The sequence below is a fragment of the Procambarus clarkii genome, chromosome 78 (genome assembly GCF_040958095.1).
Source record: "Procambarus clarkii isolate CNS0578487 chromosome 78, FALCON_Pclarkii_2.0, whole genome shotgun sequence".
In the NCBI taxonomy this organism is placed as follows: Eukaryota; Metazoa; Arthropoda; class Malacostraca; order Decapoda; family Cambaridae; genus Procambarus; species Procambarus clarkii.
In genome coordinates, this window is record NC_091227.1 from 11978919 (window position 1) to 11997016 (window position 18098).

Genomic DNA, 18098 nt, shown 5'->3' on the forward strand with positions numbered 1-18098 from the left:
ACCATGATTTTGATAATAGCAGGATTGTGGTGATAATTAGCACTGTACATAGTATTGTGGGAGGAGGAATTTTGGTGAGGGAGGGAAAAAGGGAAGGAATCCAGGTAGCGTCAATGTGTTTGGCAGCCAATCTTGTTTTGCTCACCATACTAGCTTAGTGGTTCTATATGGTGAACACATATGTACATGGGGGTATATACAATGTGTGTATATTGTGTAATAACAGCAAAAGGAGTATGTTGGGAGGAGCTATTTTGGTGAGGGAGGTGGTGTCGTACTCATAGCATCGTCTGCTGGCTTCTGTGTGATTTCCCATGCCGTGTATGGTGGCCACTGTGCTGTTTGGACACAATACCAGCTAACTTGCATAGTTATGGTGAATAGAACATGTAGATATGTATACATAACGTGTGTAGTGTAAAAAAGCAATAACACTATGGTGGGAGGAGCAATGTTGGCGAGTAAGGTATAAGGAGTGAGGTGACCTAAGTGTAATTACGTAAGTGTAGTTACAGGATGAGAGCTACGCTCGTGGTGTCCCGTCTTCCCAGCACTCTTTGTCATATAACGCTTTGAAACTATTGACGGTCTTGGCCTTCACCACCTTCTCACCTAACTTGTTCCAACCGTCTACCACTCTGTTTGCGAAAGTGAATTTTCTTATATTTCTTCGGCATCTGTGTTTAGCTAGTTTAAATCTATGACCTCTTGTTCTTAAAGTTACAGGTCTCAGGAAATCTTCCCTATCGATTTTATCAATTCCTGTTACTATTTTGTATGTAGTGACCATATCACCTCTTTTTCTTCTGTCTTCTAGTTTTGGCATATTTAATGCCTCTAATCTCTCCTCGTAGCTCTTGCCCTTCAGTTCTGGGAGCCACTTAGTAGCATGTCTTTGCACCTTTTCCAGTTTGTTGATGTGCTTCTTAAGATATGGGCACCAGACAACCGCTGCATATTCTAGCTTTGGCCTAACAGAAGTCGTAAACAATTTCTTTAGTATATCGCCATCCATGTATTTAAAAGCAATTCTAAAGTTAGAAAGCGTGGCATAGGCTCCTCGCACAATATTCTTTATGTCTCCGTGGTGTAGTGGTAAGACACTCGCCTGGCGTTCCGCGAGCGCTATGTCATGGGTTCGTATCCTGGCCGGGGAGGATTTACTGGGCGCAATTCCTTAACTGTAGCCTCTGTTTAACGCAACAGTAAAATGTGTACTTGGATGAAAAAACGATTCTTCGCGGCAGGGGATCATATTCCAGGGACCATAGGATTAAGGACTTGCCCGAAACGCTACGCGTACTAGTGGCTGTACAAGAATGTAACAACTCTTGTATATATCTAAAAAAAAAAATGTGGTCCTCAGGTGATAGCTTTTTATCTAGAACCACCCCTAGATCTCTTTCCTTATCAGAATTCTTTAAAAATTTCTCATATAATATATAGGTTGTGTGAGGTCTATGTTCTCCTATTCCACATTCCATAACATGACATTTATTAACATTAAATTCCATTTGCCAAGTGGTGCTCCATATACTTATTTTGTCCAGGTCATCTTGAAGGGCATGACAATCATCTAAGTTTCTTATCCTTCCTATTATCTTAGCATCATCAGCAAACATGTTCATATAATTTTGTATACCAACTGGTAGATCATTTATGTAGACAATAAACATCACTGGTGCAAGAACTGAACCCTGTGGTACTCCACTTGTGACATTCCTCCATTCCGATACATTGCCTCTGATCACTGACCTCATTTTTCTATCAGTCAGAAAATTTTTCATCCATGTTAGAAGCTTACCTGTCACCCCTCCAATATTTTCCAGTTTCCAGAACAACCTCTTATGGGGAACTCTGTCGAAAGCCTTTTTTAGGTCCAGATAGATGCAGTCAACCCAACCATCTCTTTCCTGTAATATCTCTGTTGCTCGATCATAGAAACTGAGTAAATTCGATACACAGGATCTTCCAGATCGAAAACCATACTGTCTGTCTGATATTATATCATTTCTCTCCAGGTGTTCTACCCATTTAGTTTTAATTATTTTTTCCAATATTTTGACTATTACACTTGTCAATGATACCGGTCTATAATTAAGGGGGTCTTCCCTGCTTCCACTTTTGTAGATTGGAACTATGTTAGCCTTTTTCCACTCATCAACTACAACTCCTGTAAACAGGGATGCCTGAAAAATCAGTTGAAGTGGAATGCTGAGCTCAGGTGCACATTCTCTCAAAACCCATGGTGAAACTCCATCTGGACCAACTGCTTTGCTCTTATTTAGCTCCTTGAGCATTTTTTCCACTTCGTCTCTAGACACCTCTATGTGCTCTATGTTGTTCTCTGGAATTCTTATTGGATCTGGTTCCCTGAAGATTTCATTTTGTACAAACACACTTTGGAACTTTTCGTTTAATGTTTCACACATTTCCTTTTCATTTTCCGTTAATCTATTTCCCATTTTCAACCTCTGAATATTATCCTTTACCTGCAATTTGTTGTTTATAAATTTATAGAATAGACCTGGTTTTGTTTTACATTTGCCTGCAAGTGTTGGAGGAGTGAGGGAATGCTGGCTGGGTGTAGCAGCTCACACTCTCGGAGTTCTGAGTGTGTTGATGGTGAATGTATATATGATAGTGTATAGTGTATAAATATGTTGTGAATATACTTAAATGAACATGAAACATTGGATATATGAGCAATATATATGGACATATTTGTGACACACACATATAACAGTGTCTTGGGACAGTACGAATGTTCTATTGCCATAATATTGTGTACGTGTTCACTATACATAGGATTGGCAAGAAAAAACATAACAAATGTATTTGGAAATGTACACAAATTATGAAAAAAAAATATTTGTGGCAACTTATGTTGAAGCTGGCGGGCAACTGGCTTCGGGAGTCTACATCACGGGCGACCACCAAATCGTGACATCTCACGCTATTTTCCAGACCCCATTGCAGCCAAAGAAGGTACAATTTTGATTGTTTTTTTACATATCTGTGATCAGGGAAGGATATTTAACATTTTCAAAAACAAAATTAATTTTTTCCCGAGAATTTATTTCCTGTGCACAAAGGGGGGGGGGGGGGTGCTTATTTGGAAGGCGAGCAGCGCAGTGCTTAATGTAATGAAACTCCAATTTCTGAGTGAGCTGCAGTGGCTCGCTGAAGCTATACACAGAGATAGTTCCCATCTAGCATGTCACATAAGCTGTGAAGTTCTTAGGCCTACTAGGGACCATAGCCAGAATGTGGCCCCTGCACAAAGGCACAAGGAGCAGTGACATTTTGTCACCTCTGGAGTGACCACCCTCACAGGGAAGAGAAGCATGTGTCTGGAGAGTCATGACCTGTGTAGTCAGTTGGTGGTCAGCATATTGGCTGGTTTACTACCTACTAACAAGTAGGTGCACTTGACTACCTGTTGCACAAGGACCCAATGCCAGATGTTGTTTTTGTTCTAGATTTTGCCTAGGAGAAAAAGTATTTTGGATTCCTCTCTATTTCACTGATGGTCTTTTGCTCTCTTTGTCTCTCCTGAATTTTATGATTCTAGCAGCTTTAGGTCAATCGTTTCTATTTCTCTACACAACTTTCCTCGTCATTCTGGGATAAAATTGAGCAATTGAGTTTTTCTGTTTGTTTTATTCACCTATAGAAGGAATGCTATTTTCATTTCAGTTTGCACCCTTTTTTTTTTCCTTAGTATATGAGACTCGCATATTTCTAATGCTACTGTGCCTATTTCTCCAATGCACTGGTTTAGTTTTGTATTATGTAGCTGTTCTTCCCAGCATATTTCTGCAAGCTCTTTGTTTATTTGTTCCCCAGTTAATCTGTTATTAAAATTGCCCACACTTGTCTGAACTTTGACTAGGTTGCGATCTGAGTAACATGTATTTGTAACCATTATGTTCCTAATCAGTTCATCATTGTAAAACAAGACCTAGGGAGTTTTCTAGTTATTTGGTTTAAGGCAAATGTGTCGCACATCTGCAAGAGGTCACTTGTGTGCGAGTGTTCATTTAGACCATTTCCTGGAATTCTCACTGAGATAACTGTATTTGCCACATTTTTCATTTTAGGTGTCTTAAGTGTTGTAAGCCAGTAGATACCACAGCAATAAATTAATTTTTCATGAGATTCCAATAATAGCGTGTTAGGGGTGCTTAGTGATTTGATCTGTTATTTTGTCTAGCGAGTGAGCAGTAACTCATTGGTGGCTTCAGATATTCTCCATCCTCCCCATCGATGACATAACAAGAGGCAACCGTAAATAGGTTAACTAGAACCTGGTGCACAAATTGTCCTAGGCAGATTATATAAACGCTGTCTTAGGGAGCAACTGTAAGGCCATAGCTCATAAATGGTATCATATCATGAACAAAAGTCAAGCATACAATACCTATGAATATGAAGGATGAATACCCTTCTATCATCCAAGGATAATAAAATATTTTAGAAAGCACTTGGGTTTAATATTGAATAACAAAAATGCATCATACAATATTAAAGCAATAAAGCACCATATGTATACACATTAGCATCTGATGAGGACATCAAGTTAGGCGAACACTGACGCTATCAGAGGTTGTGAGGTAACGTACCCACTTGTTGAGGTTGTTGGTTGGAGGATTCAGTTTGACACACTCTATTCTAACTCCAGAACATACCCATCGTGACACTTCAAATTCCAGCTCCCCAGATTCAACAGTTGCATTCCCTCCAGAGTCAACTAGCTGCAAGAGAAGATTAAAGTAAGGAACTCATGGAGTACACTATAAAAAATTACAAAATAACTATGAAGAATAATGTCATAGAAAAAAAGAACTTTGCATTTATATGAAAAGCTCCTTTCTGTGCAGATCACTCATTTACTTACTAAATCAAGATCTCACTTGGCCCATGTGACAAGATCATGAAAAATCAGGTACCTTACCTTGAGGTGATTCCGGGGCTTAGTGACCCCGCGGCCCGGTCGTCGACCAGGCCTCCTCGTTGCTGGACTAGTCAACCAGGCTGTTGGATGCGGCTGCTCGCAGTCTGACGTATGAGTCACAGCCTGGATGATCAGGTATCCTTTGGAGATGTTTGTCAAGTTCTCTCTTGAACACTGTGAGGGGTCGGCCAGTTATGCCCCTTATGTGAAGTGGAAGCGTATTGAACAGCCTTGGGCCTCTGATGTTGATAGAGTTCTCCGTCAGAGTACCTGTTGCACCTCTACTTTCAATGGGAGGTATTATGCACATTTTTTGTGCATAATACCTGCCATGAAGGTATACCTGTACATAATACATCCTGCCATGCCTTCTGGTCTCATGTGATGTTATTTCTGTGTGCAGGTTTGGGACCAGCCCCTCTACTATTTTCCACGTATAAATTATTATGTATCTCCAGCCTGCGCTCAGGAGAATACAGATTTAGGATCATTAGTCGGTCCTAATATTTTAGATGCTTTACTGAGTGGATTCTAGCAGTAAAGGATCTCTGCATGCTCTCCAGGTCAGCAATTTCTCTAGCTTTGAAAGGGGCTGTCATTGTGCAGCAGTACTCCACTCTAGAGAGCACTAGCATCTTGAAAAGTATCATCATCGGTATAGGATCTCTTGTGTGAAAGGTTCTTGTTATCCAACCTGTCATTTTTCTTGCAGTTGTGACGGCTACTTTATTGTGTTTTTTAAAGGTAAGGTCTTCGACATGAGTACACCCAACTCCTTTACATTGCCTTTTCGATCTATGTTATGATTTGACCGCATTTTGTACGTGGTTTCTGTTTTTATATTTTTCTTTTTTCCGTAGCGCATGAGCTGGAACTTTTCTTCGTTAAACACCATATTATATTCTGTAGCCCATACAAAGACCTGGTTTACATCTGATTGGAGGTTTGCCATGTCCTCTATGATGTCTACTCTCATAAAAATCCTAGTGTCATCTGCAATGGATGATACAGTACTATAGGTTGTGTCCTTGTCTATATCCGATATAAGGTTGAGAAAAAGTACTGGAGCAAGCACAGTACCCTGGGGGACTGAGCTCTTCACAGTTGATGGACCGAATTTGATTTTGTTGACTATTACACATTGGGTTCTATTAATCAGGAAATTGTAGATCCATCTGCCAATTTTTCCAGTATTTCCTTTTGAATGCATTTTATGTGCAATAACACCATGGTCACATTTGTCGAAGGCTTTTGCAAAATCTGTGTAAATTCCATCAGCGTTTTGTTTGTCTTCCATGGCATCTAGTGCCATGTCATAGTGGTCCAGTAACTGTGATAGGCAAGAGCGCCCTGTTCTGAAACCGTGTTGTCCTGGGTTATGGAGATGCTGTGATTCCATGTATTTTGTGTCTTACTTCTTAGCACTCTCTCAAAGATTTTTATGATGTGTGATGTTAGTGCTATAGGTTTGTAATTTTTTGCCTCTGCTTTATTTCCTCCTTTATGGAGTGGTGCTATCTCTGCTGCTTTTAGTATGTCAGGGATAACACCAGTATCTAGGTTTTGTCTCCAAAGAATGTGAAGGGCCTGCAATAGTGTTTTTTTACAGTTCTTGATGAATATAGAGTTCCAAGAATCAGGGCCTGGTGCAGAGTGCATAGGTATACTGTCTACGGCTTCTTCAAAATCCAGTGGGGATAGGGTGACATCTGATATATGATATGATGTTGGTATCATATCCATATATGATATGTTGGTATCATATCAAATGAAAAATTCATTTGGGTTATCAATCTTCAGTGTGTTTAGTGGCTCGCTGAAAACAGAGTCGTACTGATTCCTCAGTATTTCGCTCATTTCTTTGTTGTCATCTGTGAAAGTTCCATCTCCCTTTCGCAGGGGGCCTGATACTAGATGTGGTTTTTTATCTTGATTTTGCAAAGGAGAAAAATATTTCGGATTTCTCTCTATTTCGCTGATGGCCTTTTGCTCTCTTTGCCTCTCCTGGGTTTTATATGATTCCTGTAGCTTTAGTTCAATTATTTCTATTTCTCTACCTAACCTTCTTCGCCGTTCTTGAGATAAGGTGCGACTCTTAAGTTGTTCCGCGATTTGTTTTCTTCGCCTATAGAGGGAACGACATTCCCATTCCAATCTACATCTCTTCCACTTTTTTCTAAGGGGTATACGGTTTGAGCATATTTCTAGTGCTACTGAGCTTATTTTTTCCAGGCACTGATTCAGGTTTGCATTTTCTAGCTGTTATTACCAGCTTATTTCTGTGAAGTCTTGGTTTATTTGCTCCCAGTTTATCTGTATATTATTAAAGTTGAATTTGCTGAAATCTCCTCCACTGGCAATTGAGACTGGTTTTGAAGGTCTATTCCCCATGCTTGTCAGAACTTCAATCAAGTTGTGATCTGAGTAAAAGGTATTTGTAATCATTATGTTCCTGATCAATTCATCATTATTAGTGAAAATGAGGTCCAGTGTGTTCTCCTTCCTAGTTGGTTCTACTATTTGCTGGTTTAAGGCAAATCAGTCGCACATACGTAGCAGGTCATTTGCATGTGACTGTTCATATAGGCTACTTCCCGGAATTCTCTCTGATACAACTGTATCAGCTATGGTCTTCCATTTCAGGTGCCATAGGTTGAAGTCCACAAGCAGGATGATGTTTGGGGCTGGATTTGTGAGGTTTTCCAAGCAGTGTTCTATTTTCATTACTTGGTCTTTAACCCTTCAATTGCGCATCGCATCATATGATGCTTTGACCGACTTGCAGTAAATTGCGCATCGCATCATGTGATGCTTTGGAGTACTACGCAAGATTTAAACGGCCCACGGATGCACGGGGTTCACCACACCTTCATCAGGGCTCTTGTAAACAGACGCCATTTTTAAAAAAAATCGTGGGCCAAACTCCCGGGTGTTAGGGGCCTCAGTATTGAGTCAGCTACCAAGCCTGACGCATGCAGCATGAACTCACAGCACTGCTGTTCAGCTTGTGACCACAGCATCGCCTAAAAATGCCATAATATACTTGTTCATGCTATTATGTAGCGATGATATTATTACAGAAGACCCCTGACTGTGATAAAACTGACCAGGGTTCTGATAATAGCAGGATTGTGGTGATATTTGGCGCTGTGCGCCATGGAGGGAGGAGTAATGCTGTGGGAGGGAGGATGGTGGCGTTGTCTTTTGAGTGTGTGTGGCCACCTTTTATTGACTGCATTCACCATACCAGCTTAGTGGTTCGCTATGGTGAACACAAATGTAGATACTTATGCATAACGTGTGTATTGTGTGAGATAACAGCAAGAGTAGGAGGTTGGGAGCCGCCATTTTGGTGAGGGAGGAGCGTCGTCTGCACGACTTACCATGTTGTTTACTGATGACCACGATGGTCTTTGGGCACCATACTAGTTTACTTGTACAAGTATGGTGAATAAAACAGATAGATATTTATATATAATGTGTGTACACCACAAACAGTATTGTTGTAGGAGAAATATTAGTGCGTCTGGCCTTGAGGGCGGCCGCCACCAGCTGACTGTGTGAGTAGCTACATCTTTTGCCTTTACTCACCATACAAGCTTAGATGTACAGTTATGGTGAACAAAACATGTAAATACATATATATAACGTCTGTATATAAAAGCAAAAACAGTATGGTGGGTGGAGAATGGTGGCAAGTCAGGTGAGGTGAGGTGAGGGAGGGAGTGGCAGCCAGTGGCAGCCAGTCGCTGCCTGCCACTGCCACTCAGCATACCAACTTAGTGGTTCGTCATGGTGAACAAAACATGCAGATACCTATATATAACCTATGTATATAGTGTAATAACCGACAAAGTATTTGTTCACTGTTTGATGAACATAATTGAATCAACAATATGCACACCATATTTTTGAGTACAGCGATGATTCACTCATTTTATTATATAAATATATCACACTATACACTATTGAATAATATTACAGCAAAAAAACTACGAAAAATAAATCAGAGACATTGAAATAATTAGGTAATTATCTCTTTGTGGAAACTCCGGCCTGACAGCTGGCGATCAACAGACCGCCTGGGATGCACGCTCAGTCAGCGCCTGATTTTTGCCAGAATTCCCCGCCCTATAGTGGGCAATATATGCCACTTACGATTTTTTTATTATTTTTCCCGTGATCAGTGAACACAAATTAACAGGTTAGCAAGAAACAATATATATATATATTTTTTTTTTTTTTGGCATGCGCCTGTGGGTGTCAAATGGTATATAGCTATGCGCCATTTAAGGGTTAAACTGCTGATGATTTGCCTCTGGTGACTTATATACAAGGACAATAACTACATTTAAGATCTCTATTTTGATTATCAGCACTTCCACCATATCATTTGAGGTGTTTAGCAGCTCATTACAGATGAGTGTGTCCTTGATGTACAGGCTGACCCCACCCTGTAGACTGTGTTTCCTATCACATCTGAAAAGATTGTACTCCGAAATCCATATTTCACCATCATGGTAGTCCTTGGTGTGAGTTTCCGTTAGGACTGCAAACACTGCATTTGCCTTTTGTAAGAGGCCATCTATGAAGTGCACTTGTTACATTTGCGTGTTTTTATACCCTGAATGTTAGCAAATAAAAATGTTATGTTTGTGGAAGTGCTGGATGCTTTACTTGATGTTAATATCTGAGGCTCTGGTAAGGAGGCCACTGTGTTTGCATCCTCTCTACCATTTGGCTGAGTTGATGGTAGAGTCTGGACATTTTTAGCCATTCTTCTCCTCCTCCTCTTGCTAAAAAATCATCCTGGTAAATAGTATTGTGGCTGCTTTCATCGAGGTGGTTTGTTGGTCTTATTTGCTTGGTACCTTTTATAGGAAAAGCTGGACATTCTATGTTGAAACATTCATTCTTATTTATAGAGTTCTTGCACAGTTCTGGGTGAAAGAGATCACAGCTTTTGGTACATTTACCTGTAATAAGAAGGGTCCTGAACTTTCTGTGATGATAATATTTACATTGTCCATTTGTTCTCCCCAATATCTCATGCTTACAGATACCCCATTTATAATATCGGCAGATTTTGGGTCCTTGTTTTGTTTGTTTCAAAAACCCTGGCGCCAATATTGCACCCAGTTTAGGCGCCAATACCGTGCCCGACCCCCAACGTCGCATCCGGCTTCATAGCATCCGGCCCCGACGCCAACGTTGCATCCGGGCCTGATGCCAACGTCGCATCCAACCCCGACGCCAACGTCGCATCCAGCTCCGACGCCAATCCGGATCCCAGCGCGCTGAGATATAGCTCCAATTCTGGTTCTGCCTGGGTGTCCTTGACAATTTGTTCGAAAACATTGGAGATTTCCGTGCAGGCAGTTAGAAGTGATTCTCTGTGCTCTGCTGGGGTTTTATAAAAAATTGCGATCAACTTCAAGACAGTAATATTATCCTATTCACAGAACCAGTACACCAAGTGGTCTCTGGGATCAATTTTCCTGGCATTATTTGACATGTTGGCACATTTACTGTGTATGGCTGCTGAGCATAGTTGGCACTCGAAGCTCTGGTGGTAATCTACTTCCTTGTTGCATTCTGTGCTCATCTTTACAAAAGGCATTCTGACCATAATGCTTCTGGTCAGTCGTGGTGGTGGTAAGGCAGTGGACCGGTGGTTGCTGACCAGTGGTAAAGAGGGGAGGGAGCGACCCTTCACAGCCTAGCGAGTGTGTACACAAGCCTCATGGCCCCTGTACATAGTCTGGTGTGTGTGTTGCCTCACTATTCACTGTGGTAAGGTAAATACTATGCACCAACACTGTAAGGAACCTTTCAGATATTCCCCCCCCCCCCTCTAAGTACCATAATGACCTGGCAGGAACACAAAGAAATTACAAAAAGAGTGATACATCAAATGAACAAATCCACAAGGGCCGTGCTGAGGGTTCGAACTCTCAGCACGGCCCTTGTGGATTTGTTCAACTGGCATGTACATCTTGAGGTTATCTTAAGATGACTTCGGGGCTTAGTGTCCCCACAGCCCGGTCCTTGACTAGGCCTCCACCCCCAGGAAGCAGCCCGTAGCAGCTGTCTAACTCCAGGTACCTATTTACTACTAGGTAACAGGGGCATCAGGGTGAAAGAAACATTTTGCCCATTTGTCTCTTCCTCCGCCGGGGATCAAACCTGGAACCTCAGGACTACGAATCCGAAGCGCTGTCCACCCAGCTGTCAGGCGCCCTGACAGCTGGGTGGACAGCAGTGAAAGAAACATTTTGCCCATTTGTCTCCGTCTCCACTGGGGATAGAAAACGGAACCTCAGGACTACGAATCCAAAGCACTGTCCACCCAGCTGTCAGGCGCCCTTACATCTGAAAGGTTCCATTTTTGCTCGTGCAGAATGATGATTCACCCTGACGATCAGGGTTCTGTCTAATGGGCTAAGTTATATTTTGAATTTGGGCGCAACCATTGTATATTTGGGATGGAAAAAACCAGCGTTGAATGTGATGAAATGCCATTTTCTGGGCGAGACCCGGAGGCTAGTCAGAGCTTACTAGGCTGATATGCTACTGTCAGACTTTGGCATCAGTCATGTGTATGGAGTTCTGTGGGCCTACCGGGGACCACGAGCCAGAACCTGGCCCTCCCTCAGAGAGGCATGGGAAGCAATGGCATGGAGAGCATGGGGATGCTTACCAGAAAGGTAAGCATCCAAAAACAAATCCCTATTCTGGTGAAAATTTTGCTACCAAAAGCTGAACAAGTGGATAGAACTCCCCTAAAAGAAACAAGCAAACGAGCATGACGTCACACGTCGCAGCGCCGCTGTCTGCACAGCTCACCCCTCCCCGGGAGGGGGAAAGGGGAGCCCCAGACTCCCGCGCCGGCTATCCACCCTTCAGTTCTGAGGCTGGATGTCAAAACACGTGAAAAAAACGCCGACCAGAGGGAGGGAGGGATGCCAGGGAGCCTCCGGGTTTCACCCAGAAAATGGGGTTTCATTACATTCAATGCTAGTTTTCTGGGGGAAGCCCCTTTGGCTCCCCCAGAGCTAACTACCCACAGAGGAAATAGTAGAGGGACGTACCCGGGAGGCGGTCTCTGCTCAATCTTCAACTCGAAGTCGAGACAACTAGCTGCAACCGCCGACCCAACACAACACAGGCTCGACTAGGCCCAAGAACGTTCACGAGATATTGAGCAGCCAGGACCCTGTTCGACTGCCAAAATTCCTGAGCCAAAATGTCAGCCCAGGACATATTGCCAAACACGGCAGCAAGAGCAGCGAACTTGCGAACGTCATGAGCCTAGGGATAGACCACAGGATAGCTAGCCTTAACAATCCTGTGGATGACCTGGGAGACCCGCAGCCGCGAACAGGGAAGAAAAGAAACCAAATCAACCTATAGTGCATCCCCAGACACAGAAGCCATGGCACGCAAATAACAGCGAAGGGCCGCAACTGGACACGAAACATGATGCACCCCCGGTCTGACCAAACAAGCATCAACAACCCAAGGACCCCTCCGGAAAGCAGCAGTCTCATTCTTTGCCAGAAAAGAAGGCGATGGCTGCAAACGGACAAACCAATCGCCACGACCGAAGGAGAGCATGAAGCTCACCAACCCGACCCCCAGAGACCAACGTCAACAGAAAAAGAGCCTTCGAGAAGCAATCCTGAACCGAAGGGGCCACAACAAACTGTGAAGAAAGAAAGAAAAGAGAGCACCCTGTCCAATTTTCCAGGATGGCTCACGCGGCGCATAAGCAGGCCGGAGGTGAAACAACGCACGAGAGAGCTTGCGAAACGGCGCAGACGTAACGTCAATACCGAAAGCAAGCTGAAGCAGTTCCGTCAGCGCCGCACAATATGAGGCGACAGTGTTAGGCATAAGATGACAGTCCTGGAACAACCAAGAGAGAAAGGACAACACAACCATAACAGACTGCGAAAAAAACGACGAAAATGCAAAAAGAAATGGAAGGACCACCAGGAAGCTTCATACTGCCACCTAGAAGAAGCCCGCAGGTGGGACACTAACAAGGAAGCCACCTGATCACCATAGAGATGAAGATAAACCTGAATCAAAATTACCATATGCGAAGACTCGAGGAGAAGATCGAACCAGCCACATGATGCACCGGTCAGATTTGCTGAAACAGGCGGAGCCGCGGAAAAACCTCTGGGTTCGGACATCGAGCAAGCAGCGCCTGAAACCACAGCTGGGCCAGCCATCACGGGGCCAAGAGGACTACTCTCCCCTGGTAAGTCTCCAAGTGAGTCAGGACCTGGAGCAACAGCTGAACCAGGGAAAAGAGGTACAGGAACCCCCACCTCGACCAGTCCTGCCGAAAGGCATCGACCCTGACTGCCTCGCAGTCAGGGAAGGGCGCCACATATACGGGAAGGCACCTGAACCACGGCAATACAAAGAGGTCCACATCGGGGCACAAGAATGTCCAGCAAAGCCAAAGGAAGGAGTCGGCGTCAATCGTCCATTCTGTGGAAAGGGGAATGAAACTAGACAGGCCGTCGGCCAGGACGTTGGACACTCCCCGCACGTGAACTGCCAGGAGAGTCAAACCCCGAGAACTCAGCAGACGTTGGACACTCCCCGCACGTGAACTGCCAGGAGAGCCAAACCCCGAGAACTCAGCAGACGAGTCATCCGAAGCGACCTGCGCCAAAGAGCCAAAGAGCCAAAGACCGCATCGAATCCCCCCCGGTTCAGGCCATGAACCACTGGGGAGCAGGCTGAATGGAGCCGGATCGTCAATCTGCGGGCAACTGCGGGGTCCCTCCGCAGCACAAACCACACCGCCGCGAACTCCCACACCGTGCTGTGGGCCCGATGGAAGGACGGACCCCACAATATCTCTGGCTGGCCTGGTGAGCACTGGTCACAAAGCCTCAACCAAGAGACGACACGTCCGTGAACACATTGAGCGAGAGCTCGGGCAGGCGCCAAGGCACTGAACCCCAAAAAACCCAAAGAGGAAGCCAGCGATACAGCAGCCGCCGCAAGGCGCCTAGGGTCCGAACTCAGCGATCGCGAGAGAGGCGGAAGGGATGTCCCTGAAGGAACCAGAACAGCTGACAAAGCCAACCCCAACCCAGCGAGTAGACTATCATCGCGAAGTTCAGGCTCCTGCACAGACCCTCGAGCAACCGTGGGGTGATCTGGGAGCCCCTCAGAAACAGGCCCATGCGAGACCACAGCCACAGGAGAGACTCCAGAGGAAGAGATAAGGAAGCGGTCCGAGAGTCCCACACAAGATCCAGCTTGGTCCGAACCTGGGAGGGAACGAAATGGGACTTCCTCCAATTCACCAAGAACCCAAACCCAGCGAGCTGGGAAAGAACCAAATCCCTGGCTAGCAGACAAGAGGACCGGCTGGGAGCCCATACCAGCCAGTCGTCGAGGCAGGCCAACACCCGAACACCTAAGAGACGGGCCACAATGACCCTGGGTAAGGCGCGTGAACATGCGAGGTGCCAGGTTCAACCCGAACAGGAGACAACAAAAACGGTAACCCTGACATCCCACAACAAAACCAAGCCAGTCCCTGAATCCCACTCCAAGACGACCTGACAGAGCGCAGGGAAAGAGGCCTGCCCCGCCAGCCCCGAACCCCGCAAAGGAGCAGGGGTCACCGCAGGCCGAAACGCCAACAAATTGTGGGACCAGGCGTGAGCGAACAGCACCAGCCTCCCCTCCATAGCCCCATAACCGCAAAAGGGCTGGCGCCCTTACGAGACCCAGAACCTCGCACAGAGCAAACACTGCGCCAACCAGACAAAGGCGGGACCGAAGGCGGGACTGGACTCGAACCTGGCACCAGTGGTCTACCACGATGAGCGGAACCCTGAGCCCTGGCATGACCCCCCTCCCCGGAAGATCCCCCCCCCCCCAAGATTCCAGAGGAGGAGGCAAGCACCGCCTGCCTACACGCGAGCCGGGAAACATAAAACAGGGAAACCGCCTCCTGCAAGATCGGCGCAAAAAGCTTCAACAAGACAGCCAATGAGCGAGCCGTCAAGCCCAAGGCACTGGACCCAGGAACGGCCCCAAGCGTCCCCACATCCTCCGCAAGCCATTCCGAAGACAGCTCCAGGAGAGAAAAGAAAAGCAAGGCCAAAGTCAAAAGACCACGGGCGACAAGTCCTCATCAACCTGCGTTGCCAAAAGGGAGGGAACCTGCACATGGAGCTGCAGAACGCCAACATCCTGGAGAAGGGCCAGGGCAAACAAACGCTCACTGAGGTGCTCAAGATCGCCACCCAGGAAAACCTGAACCACTGTCGAAGCCTTGCGCCAATCAAGCGAGCGGGTACGACAGAAGGAATACCAAGCCTCCAAAGCAAACACAGGACAGTCCGCCCAGCCAGGACGACTCCGGAACCTCATAATGGACCCAGAAAGAGAACGACAACCTAAACCTGAATGAAGACGGATCCATAAGTAAGGCATAATCCAGAGTGCGCAGGAGATAAGCTGCAAGGGCCACCCTCACCGCAGATGGTAGGATGCGGTAAGACAAAAACTTCTGGAAGAATGGAACCAATACACCAAATGGCAGACACCAAATCCAACTCGTACGCAGAGGGGTGATAAGAGAACCCCACTTCTTGTAACAGTAAGCTCCACTCAGAGGGCAGAAAAACCCAGGCGGGGTCCAGCAGGGCCCAAGGCCGCCAAGTCAGCCCCTCCCCAGCCCCAAGATCCCCCTCCACAGGACCCGAGGCAGAGTCAACCCCCAATGCACCGGCCTCAAAAGAAAAAGCCGGTGCAGCCGCGTAAGTCAGACAGAAGGGAGCCCACTGGTCAGAACTGGAGGCTGCGGCAGAGGGATCTGACTCGAATGCCTCCGTCGCCACATCAGAAGGGGCATCCCCCAACACTTCCCGAGTCTCAAGACCATCTAAATCTTGCCCCGATTCTGAAACCCTCAGACGTTTCGGGGCCAGAAGCAGGGGGGGGGGACCAGGATGCACAACAGCAGGGGAAGGATGAGGGGGTGCTGACTGAACAAGGTCGAAGCGACCTCCACCCCCAAGTCAGGGTCCCTATAACTAAAACTGGCAGCCTTGGGGCATCCGGGTGAGCAACCAACCGAGCGAGTTGCAACAACCTAAAGCGCACATGCAATGCATGTGCCGCCTGTACCCGTAAAAGATCATCATTAGACTGGATAAACTGAGTCACAAGCAAGCAAGGAACAGAACTCGCAGGACTCCTGGTCGAAAGTATCACCAACACCAACAGGCAGCGTGATGGAGGCAAAGATAGTGAGTCACCCTGAGACAAGGGGACAGAGCAACCCTCAAACTCCAGGGTCCTGAGATGGCAATCACGCTCAGGGAATCCCAGGCAGGGTACTGTTAACCGGCGCCCAAAACTACCAATCAACTGTCTAAAGCTGAACCCCAGTGATGTGTACAATCACAGGGACCTAGCAGGGGGGCACCACCAGAAGAACAGTATCAGGACATACACCAAGGGGCAAGCAAGGCAGACCCCCCTTCAAGGTAAAAACAAAAATAAAAACAAAACCCCACAAGAGGACAATGTACCCCAAGGAACAGAGCTGGCCGCTTTGAATGGTGAAAACAAGCTGCGCAGCACCCTGCACCCCATACCAGTGCAAACTGCCTCTTACCCTAAGGTAAACACCGGAGACAAAAATCCAAGCACCCAAAGGGCGGTTGAAAAACCAAGCAGTTAAACAGCCCAACAGAGGCAGGACCCAAGGAACTTGTGGAAGGTAACCCCAAGCCCCAAGGGCAATACTTACAGGGCACCTAGGGAAGGTAACTCTAGGCGCATGCAGCCTGAGTACCATAGAATAACTCCTGACTCTCGCACCCCTGGAAGACAGCCATCACGCTCGAAACACAGTGCTGAAAAACCACTGGAGCCAGAGCACACGACCTCTGCCTCTAGCATCAACCTTAGAACTGAAGGGTGGATAGCTGGCACGGGGGTCTGGGGCTCCCCCTTCCCCTCTCAGGGAGGGGGGGCGCTGCGCAGACAGCGGTGACATGTGACGTCATGCTCGCTTGCTCGTTTCTTTTAGGGGAGTTCTATCCACTTGTTCGGCTTTTGGTAGCAAAATTTTCACCAGAATAGGGGTTTGTTTTGGGATGCTTACCTTTCAGGGTGCCTGACCCAGTCGATGGCAGACATAAAATGCTTCCAACCATACGGGGGGTTTCTATAGCCCATTGCTCCCCACGCCTCTCTGAGGGGGTCAGGTTCTGGCTCGTGGTCCCCAGTAGGCCCACAGAACTCCATACATATGACTGATGCCAAAGTCTGACATTAGCATATCAGCCTAGTAAGCTCCAGGGAGCCGAAGGGGCTTCCCCCAAAAATATACCCAGTAATTATGGTCATCTGATTAAAAATGTAATTAAAATAAATCTTAAAAAAAAAAAAAGCATTGAATGTAATGAAACACCATTTTCTGGGTGAATTCCCGGAGGCTCCCTGAAGCTATCAAACTGACATGTGCCAATATTAGTTTGGTGCCATCAGTCCTTGGAGTTTGAGTGCCTACCGGGGGCTACGAGCCAGAACTTGGCTCTCTCAGAGAGGCAAAGGGAGCAATGGCCATATGAGCTCTCTATATTTAAAGTTTGTCGTGTCTGCCATCGACCGGGGATACCACCAGAAAGGTAGGTGAACCATTACAAACCTCTAACTGGTTAAAACTACAACCTATGTCGAAACACAGCCAAAGAACTTCCCACAATAGAAAACAATGAAACAAGGAACATGTCATCCAACCAGCATGCCCGCTCGTTAGTGCCTTACCCCTCCACCGACAGGGGGAAGGGAGTGCCGGCCGTACCACCCTCAGTTCGGAGAATGATGAAAACATCTAACCAGAGGATGGGAGGGTGTAAAGGAACCTCTGGGGCTTGCCCAGAAACTGACGTTTCAGTAAATCCAACGCTGATTTTCTGAGAGGAGCCCTGTCGGCTCCCTGAAGCTATCTACCAACAGATAAGTAAAAAACCAGCATTGAATGTAATGAAATGGCATTTTCTGGGTAGAGCCCAGGAGGCTCCCTGGAGCTATTAGCCTGATATTAGCAAATATCAGTGTGGGGCTTCAGTCATATGGAATTGTC

General features: G+C 46.2%; 1 protein-coding gene across 4 annotated transcripts in view; it reads right to left on the minus strand.

Annotated features, from left to right (window-relative positions):
- Positions 1–4474: 4474 nt before the first annotated feature.
- The window catches only part of LOC123746137 (AP-4 complex subunit mu-1), a 244115-nt gene continuing 230491 nt past the window's right edge, over positions 4475–18098 (minus strand). For all 4 annotated transcript variants that reach the window (XM_045727433.2, XM_045727432.2, XM_045727430.2 and 1 more), the window contains one exon: positions 4475–4757. In XM_045727433.2, coding sequence (XP_045583389.1) covers positions 4578–4757 — 180 coding nt within the window. In that variant the 3' untranslated portion in view covers positions 4475–4577. The remainder of the gene's footprint in view (positions 4758–18098) is intronic.